General features: G+C 43.0%; 1 protein-coding gene across 1 annotated transcript; it reads left to right on the plus strand.

The window, feature by feature from the left end:
* Positions 1-5,715: 5,715 nt before the first annotated feature.
* tent5ba (terminal nucleotidyltransferase 5ba) lies at positions 5,716-9,382 on the plus strand. The gene is made up of 2 exons (XM_088307452.1): positions 5,716-6,062; positions 7,813-9,382. The coding sequence occupies exons 1-2, from the start codon at positions 5,907-5,909 to the stop codon at positions 8,839-8,841; spliced, it is 1,185 nt and encodes a 394-aa protein (XP_088163578.1). The 5' UTR covers positions 5,716-5,906; the 3' UTR covers positions 8,842-9,382.
* The last annotated feature ends 1,489 nt before the right edge of the window (positions 9,383-10,871 follow it).

A 10,871-nucleotide genomic window follows, 5' to 3' on the forward strand; every position in this document is an offset into this window, starting at 1 on the left:
GCACAGAGTATAGTGGGAGAGGGCGACTCAGTGGCCCAATTTTAGTCACAGCAAAAATAAAATAATACAGACAACTGAGAAGGAGAAAGAGTTTAACGCTATTTCTAAACAATTCAATATTAAATTGTTCTCAGTCTTGGCAAGAGTTTGCAGTATTTGCCGTCAAACATAATTCATGTCTTTAGAAACAAATCCTGATAATGACTTGACAGGGATTTTAAACTAATTCTAACTTTAAGATAATCCTGACTCCATTTCTCTTCTCATCCACACCACGTTAAAATAATTTGATCCCCGCTCCTAAGATTCTCTCAAGCGTTACTGCTTTTCCACCTGCTCTCCTGCGGACACAATGTACTGAACCCTTCTCTTAATCATCATGTCAACCAAGTCCATGACTTTTCCTGTCGTAGTCCCAACATTCTAAGTCCTTACTTTCACTTTTGGCCTCGTACTTTCTTCTTCTATTTCTGCCTATGAACCAGCTTCCCTCCTTTTTTTTTCATCTTCAACCCACAGTAGACGAATTTCCACCGCCTCCTCGTAGTGTAATTGTGTAATTGTAACCTGGGTTGTGACCGATCTGGTATGAAGTTCTTTGGCTGCACGCTCATAATTGTTAGGGGAAGTTTTAAACCGGATGCCCTTCCTGATGTGACCCTCTGCATTTATCCAACCTTGGGACCGACAGACGGTATGCAATGGCTTAACTTTAAAAAAACAAATAGAGCTCAATAGACCATGAATGAACCAAACTGAATGAGGTAAACCCCATGCTAGTGTTTCAATGATTTGGATTGGTAGTTCATTTTTTTTTTTATGTTAAATTTAATTTTAAATGAAGTTTTTAATTTACCACTAACTTTATAAATATTAATATCTCCCTCAATTCCTGTCTAGTCAAGCCAGGCTGTTAAGTAGTTGAGGCGAGAGAAGAGAGACAATCTGCACAGTTCTGGCGTTCACTTTTTTTTTTTTTTTCAAGTCAGAGAATTTTAAATACTTAATGTGACGACGATCTATGTCTCAATGGTGGGTACGAAGCAGTTATAGAACAGTTCAGTCCCTCCAAAAATAACACCATAAGAAGGTAGCGTTAGCGTTTAACTATAACTGTTTCATGGGTCTCATCTATGAATAGGATCGTCTATCATATTGCATTTGTGAAATTCTCCGACTCAAGCAAAGTTCATTTGGCATGTCGTATCGCCAGAACTGCAACAGGTACAAACCAAACCACCGACATTAACCAAGTCCATATCCAGTTTCAATTTCTTTTTGAAACAGAAAAGCAGTATTTTCCAAAACATGACTGAAGAACACAATTTTTCATCATCACGACGAAGACCTTTACTTCGGAGGTGGGTACATGTTATCCACCGATAATTTTATAGCTACAGACGTGCAGCTTCTAGCTAACATTAGTTTTTACATACTTGGGCACAATTTGCAGTCCAATCAACCTACCATGCATATTTTTTTAATGTGGGAGGAAAGCGGACTACCTGGAAAAAAACGTGCAGGCACGGGAAGAACATGCACACTCCATACACGAAGTCCAGGGCCGGAATCAAACCCACAACCTCTGCACTGTGAGGCGGACGTTCTAACCCTGCCTGCTTAATGTGTCTGTTTATTTACATTTTAATGACATTTTTAAATTAAAATTTTATTGTTTTTTTTAACAGGGACAATAAATATACTGTATAATAGCCTTTAAAAAATGTAAATGTAAAACCGCTCATGATGGTGTGTACATGGCCTGAATCACTGCCCTGGGACAATGAAGAAACCTGATAATGTCAAGTGGCTTAATATTTATCTAGCGTCTTTGTGCTCTCACCTAGTGTTACACATTCAGGTGAAATGTGCGTTTTGCTTCCCAGGACGCACAGCTGCCACATGGTGTGTTATTTATAGTCTCATGACGCAGTGGCTGTCTTGCGCCGGCACCTGCCGCGACCGTCAGACCGGCAACTGATCCGTCCAAATGACACAGACGGATGCTGTTGCCATGGTGATTTGATGATGTTGTCAGGATTAGGAGCAAAATCTTCCATGGGGACCAAAAAGTCCCGTCGTCCTGGATGTGCGCACGTTTGAGGAAAATATTATGACGTGTGTGCTCAAGTGCTTAAGAGCATGTGTTTCTGTGTATCTGCTTTATTGCCGCGTCACTAAAAGCTAACACCGGTCAATCCAAAAATGAACTTCACCCCCTCGTAAACATTTTACAGGTGCACTTATGTACCGTGTGGACTGATAGGAATGTCTATTTTTTTTGTGTTTGTTTTTTTGTCAAATTCAATATGTGGGACATTTTCAAAGAGGAAATTACTCGTACCCCTTGCGTTGCTCATTGGCAAACAAAACAGTCAACGAGTAATGTCTGCTGTTGTGAGTAATGTCTGCCTTTGTGTTGGAATTATCATGAGCGGTCTTTTGCCTTCAATTACTGGATTTTATCTTGGCTTCTTGCCAGCAAGAATCAATGTCATTTAAAGTACTGGACTTGTAAGAGGACAGGTATGTGTTATGTGAGACAGGGGGATCTGGAAAAAGAGAAGCTTAAAGGTCAATACAGTGGAGCCTTTTTGTCATAAACCCTTACACAATTATGAGCGAAGGAATGATAGTTTTTGTTAGCTTGCTGTATGCAATTATGACCAATAAAGGAGGATTATTGCCAAGCAATTTTTTTATAGTTTGATTTGCTACCTATCATAGTGCAAACAAAGACAGCTTCTGGATTTCAATGAATAACACACTATCACCTTTCACAAGTTTTATTGTCCTGCGTTCAGACTTCTTCCCACATCTGCTCATAGCAATAATCGTACACGTCTTGCTCGGGCATCCATTTTGTTTTCGGAATCTTGCTTTAGTCACCGAGAAGCAACAAATTCACATGTACCCTAAATTTGTGCCTGTCTGTTGGAATAAGATGAACCGAACACTAATGAGAGGAACTTAAAGATGCCAAGGGAAAGGAATAAAGAAATGAGCAACATATTAGATTAGCTTTAGGGAAAGATTCTGAATCATTTGTTCCATTTCTTACAAATTAAGACTTTTCCAATTATTGTTTTCATTGAAAGATTTTTTTGTGCTGCCATTTGGTGTAAAGTACAGTGAACAAGTCTAAAGTCAGACTCTACCAAAACCGAACGTTTGTGCCGTTATGATTCTGGGGAGTTGACGGTTCCGTCATCAACGCTCAAAACATGAAATTTTTATATCTGCACCTTTATCCAGATCCTCGCCAAACTACGTTGCATCCATCCTTCCATTATCTCGTTGCGGGGGGGCTGAAGCCTATCCCGGCAGTCTTTGGGCAGTAAGCAGGGTACACCCTGAACTGGCTGCCAGCCAATCGTAGGGTTCACAAAAATGAACAACCATCCGCGCTCACACTCACACCGAGGCGCTATTTAGAGTGTCCAATCAACCGGCCGTGCATGTTTTTGGAATGTGGGAGGAAACCGGAGTACCCGGAGAAAACCCACGCAGGCACGGCGAGAACATGCGAACTTCACACAGGAAAGCCGGAGCCGGAATCGAACCCATGACCTGTGCGCTGTGAGGCTACCGTGCTAACCAGTCGGGCCACCATATTTTTTATACTGCTGCTGTCTGTGTCTTACTATTTACTGTTTTACATGGTCAAAATAAAGAAAAGTTCTTAGCAATAAAGTAAGAGGTAGATCGCCGCTTGATGTTCATAATGGATACTTTGGAGTCACTATCCAACTTGATTGTTGCTGGTTATGCTTTCAGGTCATTCACTGGTTCATTTAAACGCTGTCATTGTGTTTGGCACACATAACTAAATAAGACACTCCTTAAGACAAAATGCATATTTGGCTTCAACTAAACCAAACTTCACAAAGGGTGTGTGTTTCCACTAATGAACATGTTTTTGTAAAGAAAAATTGGGGTTGTATGCCCCTTTAAGACGGTTCCGCATTTAAATCCATTCACTATTTAATATCATATATAACATATATTAAATAATAAAACTTATTTTCTCAAATCTTTAAGCACATTAATACCACCACTTTTCAGAGTTTGTGTGTTTGTGTCGAGGCTACAGCCTCCCTTTGTGCTCTTGGTTTTCTCCCACATTCCAAATACACGCATGTTAAATTCAATGAAGACTCTAAATTGTCCTTAGATGTGAATGTAAGTATGAGGGCTTTATTTTCATACCCTGCTCAAGTGTAGTGCAAAGTAGTTTAACTGTGCACATGGGTGAGGTTTTCATAGACACATGCAGGTAGAAATGGGCATTTGCGCCGTAATGGGAGTGAACACAGCCTGCTTGTTTCACAAACAATAAACGTGTCTCTCCTCATTCCCTTTAGGTTTTTCGCAGGAGCGCCACATGGTCTGCATGGCGGTAGCATAACAGACTCGCTGGAGTCTATACAGGAGATTGCCGCACACAAAGTAAGGTTAATTAAGAAACTGCAAGATCTCCACCTGCGCATGATGTAAAGTTGGCTGCTGTGAAGTAAATACTTGGAGACAGCCTTTCACGCCTGATCGTGCGTCCATGTGTTAGTGGAGTGTGGACCCCGCCTCTTGCCCGAAGTCAGTTGGGATAGGCTCCATTATAAGCAGTATAGAAAATGGATGGAATTATTTATTACGTTGTATTTACACAGGACGGTATGTAAATTATTAAATAAATAAATGGATAACTAAAAAATCATGAATAAATACATTTATGAATCCAATCCTGGGCTTGTACAACTGGTTGTGGAGAAGTGATTTTACATAAAAAGGGTGGAGGAATGAAGATGTTTGCCATGCAGAGCAACACTTTTAACACCCTTCTCTTACATGTGGTGCCAGAGGCCTGCAGATATGGTCATGGGGCAAGGCGTTGCAGACTTTAAAAAAAAAAAAAAAACATCCGGCATGCTCTGCAAATATCCCTTGAGTCAATAAAGTTTGAGCGTGGAGTTTACTTAAGTTTCACGTACTTTTGTAACAACTTCTAAGCAAGCTTTTTTTGTAACACCATTTAGCAGTGCAAGACCACTAAATAGCTTCAAAATATTGGGGCACGGAACAATTTTCCGGAGATGTTGCCACTGGCGGGTGCATGGGTTGATAAATGACCCTGCCATTGTGTGATGATGTCATTTCCTAATTATGTGGATAACATGTTTGCAAACTATACATATTTTTGATTGTTCTGATTTCGATTAGTCTACAGTTGATTGATGACCAGTCCAGGGTGTATCCTGCATTTTGCCCAAAGATAGCTTGGATAGTCTCCTGCTCACTCTCCGAGAGGTCAGGGACGCAGATCTTCTATCTTGGACTTGGTAACTCGAGTCACTTATCCTACAACGTTCATCCTCTTCTGTCAGACGCAAGTAATCTCACTGTGTGAAGTGTGAACTATGAAGCTTGTTTTTTACAAACTGGAGACCATGGGCCACACTGCGCCCCTTTGATTGGTGAAACGGGTCATTTCAGATACGTAATTTTCGGCATGGCAATGCGGGAATGTCAGCAAGCTGACACAGATCGCCTTAATCATCCACAAACAGTGGTTTGGGTTGAAATGACTTTCAGAATAAGGGGGGAGGGGGGGAGGGGCGGTAGAGCAATGACGTCACAGGGAGGGTGTTTCCACTCGGCCTTTGAGCAATGACCAAACATGGCAACCAATCAGGGCACCGTATGCTAATGAGGGCGGAGCTTTGAAACACATGAGACCTTCCTTATGAATCGGCGCTTGAGCACGTAGGACGGACTTCTCGGCTACCAGCTGACCCAACACTTCCTCCCCCGAACTCCATCCGGCAGTAACAGGACGCACTCGGTGGAATATCCCACAGGAATTTGTTTTTCTTCATTTTTTTGTGTATCTCTCGGCCCTGTTAATCGGCATGGAGTGCGGGGATGCCTCAAAGCAGAGTCGGCGTTTCTGCGTTTTGTCCTGGGATCAGGTGCAGCGTTTGGATGCCATCCTGGGGGAGGCTGTGCCCATCCACGGCCGGGGAAACTTCCCCACGCTGTCCATGAGCCCCCGACAGATTGTTCAGGTAAAGAAATTAAAATCTATTTTTAGGTGTCATTTGAGTGGCAAAGTTTTTCACTTTCTGCACCGAACATTCTAACCAATCCTGTCCTCCTCCTTTTGAATAATATTTCCATGAAGGCTGACACGCTTATTCCCTTCTCTTTCTGTTGTTTAAATTTTCTTCTCAGTCTGTTTGAGAGCATATCATTCCCACATGAACCACAGAGATGTCTTTAATTGCAATTTAAACACCCCACCTCCCCACATTTCCAGTGGCTGACTTATTCAATTTTTCCTCCCCTTGTGGCGTCCAGACAGTTGGCTATCTGCAACGTGTCTTCTCATGAGTCAAAATTCCACTTATGGTCCATCTCAAGCCTCATAGTCACGCTGCACTTACTTCATTCCCACGTTGATGATGAGCTCAGCGAGCATATGAAGCCCTGAGCTCATGCTTGTGGTTATGGAAAGACAAATGCTCCATTGAGTGTTGCCTGAAGTTTAAATGTAGGTTGGAGCCCCCTGAAGTGGAGACGTTTTCAGTGCAGTCCCCAAAGTTAAATTAATCATGTTTTTGGAATAACATAGAATATTTACAAGCACAATTCGTGTCATGACAAGTTAGAACAATAAAAAGAGTGGAAATTCCATTATAGAGGTCTATGCAGTGTTAGAGGATTGGAAATGAATGATTGTTTTATAATATTGACATGTTTATCAATATTTATTTAGTTTATTGCGAGCCAGCTTTTGTTACGCAAGCCCCGTCTGTCACTTTTATCAATGGTCTCTTACTATATAAGGAAAGACATGCGTCTCGTCCCTGCTAGGATTTCACCTCCACTGCCTGCCTGCGAGCCACACATGTGGCTCCTGCAGGAGCTCTCACTGCCTAATGTAAATCTGAGCGTCCACATTCCTGGATGTGACAGTGCAGGCAGAGTTCACGTTCTCCCGGGCTGAGTCATCGTGATCTGTTAAGAACTATGTGAGGGGTTGCCTTGACTTTAGAAAAAACATGTTCATTTTTTTTTCTGTCTGTAGCATGACCCAGGATATTTAAATAGGTCTTATGTGCTCAGCATAAGAGAGAGTTAACGGACTGTAATCTGATGGGTCAGTGCCATGGGGGGAGAATTAGAATTGTGTACGTCTGCACTGAACACTCGTGAAGAATCTCGTGTAAGTTTTACAGAGAGATGGATTATGATTGGATCACAATCTGTTCCTTTCCACAGAGAGATGACACACGATGTGGTTTGATTTGGATCATGAGTTCTTCCTTGCTGTAGATAGTTGAGTATACAGTTTATAAATAGGTCCGCATGATGAGGGCGTCTTTCAATCATACGCTTCTCCTTTTAATAGATAGATGGATTAGGTTGCGAATCCTCTTCGTATGTGGCAAAACGCTTTCATTGAACCATTATCCAGGTCACTCGGAGAGGAAAGCAAACGCAGCTGACCCTTAATGACCCACAAGCTGAGAAGTCAAGCCACAAAGCAAAGCTTTTCTCATCAACTACCCACCAGTGCGCAGGGCGCTCACAAATATATACGTGTCACAGTCTGTGCGGGTGATAAGATTTGACAGTTTGAGTCTGTTGCTCTGCGATTGGCTTCCTCTGCATTCATTCGGACTGACGTCGATGCTGATGAAATGGACTTTGAGAGAAGAGTATTGATCCGGCCTTCACAAGGCAGCCCATTTTCATGTAGATTATTTCCATGCACGTATCTAAAGCCCTGCTGCATGTGTGTGCCTCCTCCAGGTGGTGCGGGCGCGGCTGGAGGACAAGGGAGTGTGCGTTAAAGACGTGCGGCTGAATGGCTCGGCCGCCAGCCACGTGCTCCACCAGGACACCGGGCTGGGCTATAAGGACCTGGACCTGATCTTCGGTGTGTCGCTGAAGGACGACCAGGCCTTCCGATTGGTGAAAGATGTGGTGTTGGACTGCCTCTTTGATTTCCTCCCCCCTGGAGTGTCCAGGGAGCGCATCACAGCGCTGACCCTCAAGGAGGCCTACGTGCAGAAACTGGTGAAAGTCTGTAACGACGCGGACCGCTGGAGCCTCATCTCGCTGTCCAACAACACGGGCAAGAATGTGGAGCTAAAATTTGTGGACACTTTAAGGCGGCAGTTTGAGTTCAGCGTGGACTCCTTCCAGATTTGCCTCGACTCGCTGCTCTTGTTTGACCGCTGCTCAGAGACGCCGATGTCGGAGAGCTTTCATCCCACGGTGGTCGGCGAGAGCGTCTACGGCGACTTCCAGGAGGCCATGGATCATTTGTGTCAGAGGACCATAGCCACGAGAAGCCCCGAAGAGATCCGAGGGGGCGGCTTATTGAAGTACTGCCACCTGCTCGTACGGGGCTTCCGAGCGGCTTCCGAGTCGGACATGAAGCAGATGCAGCGCTACATGTGCTCGCGCTTCTTCATTGACTTCTCCGACATTGGCGAGCAGCAGAGAAAACTGGAGGCTTACCTCCAAAACCACTTTGCCGGCATGGAGCACAAACGCTACGAGTGCCTGATGACGCTGCACCAGGTGGTGAACGAGAGCACCGTGTGTCTGATGGGTCACGAGCGGCGCCAGACGCTCAGCCTCATCTCCATGCTGGCGCTGAAGGTGCTGGCTGAGCAGAACGCCATCCCCACCGTGACCAACGTCACGTGTTACTACCAGCCGGCGCCTTACGTCCAGGACATTAACTTCAGCAATTACTACATCGCACACGTGCAGGCGCCGCACATGTCGCCGTGCTCCGCTTCCTATCAGACGTGGCTTCCCTGTAGCTGAGGCTGATGTTCCCAAAGATGGATTGCTTTTGAATCTTCTTGCAGAAAGAGGACTGAACACACAGACAAAAAAAGTACAAGTTTGCCAAATGCGACTCGATTGAAACAAACCTAAAAAAAATCCTGTTCTGCTGTAAGTACGATTGAGCCGACACGCAACGTCCATGAGATTGCTGGTCATTTTTTTTAAGATGTAGCGATAATGTTTTATTTAAAGTTAAAAAAAAAAAATCTTTGTGAAGCTTTTTATAGAAATACAATCTTTAGGAGACAAACGTGAAAGCTGATGTTATTTTCATACTCTGGCTTTTAATTTTTGTAAAATACTGGACCAAAGATGTATTTTTGCTCAGAAAGGGAAGTATTTTTTTTTCTTTGTTTTATGATTCCAAGTGCCTAAAATGACCTGTGAAATATTCTCGAGATGTCTGTAACGTGAGAACTGTGCATTCAGGTTTTTTTCCCTCCTCTAGAATATTCTGTCTTTAAGGAAGCAGAAGCATTCATTTTTTTGTGAGATTAAAAAAAAAAAGGAAAAGTCATTTTTGGTGTTGTGGTTATTTGCGCCCTACGGTGGACTGCAATGCTAACGGGATGTTCTTCAATGTTGAGTTTTGCACGATGCAATTTAAGTGATTAATATTTTGAAATCATCAATGAGTCACATTGCGAAGCATCACGCGGAATATCGTAACTAACAGATGCTTTTTTTTTAAACGGAAGCATACCATGAGTGCTTGTTTGTCGTCTACTCGATCTGATCAAGGCGACTGCTTTTCCAGTCAGCAGCTCCCGTGCACGGCATGTATACTTGCGGCTGCATTTGTTCAACGGGAGGCTGAGGATCCGTTACGATCCGAGGACATGAACCATAAGGAGGCTTTTCTCAAGCACAATGGCTTCTCTCTACTCTGATACTAAAGCTTTTTTTTATTTATTTATTTTTTCCACAAAGGCCGCCTGTTCTCCCACCCATGATACTAATGGAAAGCTAACCCTGTTTGCTTGACTGACACCATATCCGAGTCGTGCTCGGAAATCTCGACGGTAGTACAGCGATCACGTGGAGAGTTGGAGACCCTGCAACCCAACTGGTTCTGACCTCACATTTATGCTTCGCTTTATACGAGGACTGGCAGGCGGTTGAGAACATTTACGGAAAGTCTCATGATGACAAATGGAATGAGCTTTTCAACTTTGTTTCCTCATACAGTAGTCTTTGCTTAACTGTAAAAAAAAAAGAAAAAAAAAAAAAGATGAGGATTTGATTGTGGTACGCCGGTGATTAGAGGGAGCCTTATATTTATGTACCGTGGTGGAAGAATCTCACATTATATAACCAGCTGGATTTACAGCTGTGTTTTTTCTTCTCTTTTTATTGCCTGTCCCCCTTGCAGTATTTATCTTAAGTGTATTATCTCCGGATTGCTTGCATTCGAGGATTCCAGGAGGCTATTTGGACCCAGAAGATGACGGTAACATGAATATAAGGTTGGTGCTGCGTCTTCGCTGTTTGCTGAGTGAGTCCATCTGCAGATGCCCGATTAAATACTATGGCGAGAGACTGACGTTCTTGACTTTTGTTGACATCTTTGAAACAAACTGTCCACACAGTACGAAGCTTGAAATCCAAAATGATTTACACCCAGGCCTGATTTTGCGATAAAGGAATGCTCGATGTTGAATGTTCATTCAAATGGTACGATTAAGATGACAATAACGCAACAAAGTGGTGAAGACCTACAAGATGTGGTCTTCAAGATATTAATTAAACAATATTTGTCATTTTTATCCATCCATGCTTGTCATCATGACGTCTTACTTTGGCTTAAAGCAGGCGTGGGCAAACTCCGGCCCGGGGGCCACATGCGGCCCGTTAAACGTTTTAATCCGGCCCACCAAGCTTGAAAAAAATCAAATGAATAAACCTTGTTAATGTTTTATTTTCTAAATAATGTGATTTTTCAGACATATATTGTTGTAATGCTTTTGTTCACTTTCATTGAAAATTAAATGTTTTTTTTTTTTTCT

Source organism: Idiotropiscis lumnitzeri, chromosome 10 (assembly GCF_059441095.1).
Source record: "Idiotropiscis lumnitzeri isolate Australia: NSW breed Sydney's pygmy pipehorse chromosome 10, RoL_Ilum_1.0, whole genome shotgun sequence".
Classification (NCBI taxonomy): domain Eukaryota; kingdom Metazoa; phylum Chordata; class Actinopteri; order Syngnathiformes; family Syngnathidae; genus Idiotropiscis; species Idiotropiscis lumnitzeri.

Excerpts from the sequence above, each read along its gene's own strand:
- tent5ba (XM_088307452.1), top strand. The coding sequence starts at position 5,907 with ATGGAGTGCGGGGATGCCTCAAAGCAGAGTCGGCGTTTCTGCGTTTTG. Across the intron at positions 6,063-7,812 it reads GCCCCCGACAGATTGTTCAG|GTGGTGCGGGCGCGGCTGGA; the intron begins GTAAAGAAATTA and ends TGCCTCCTCCAG.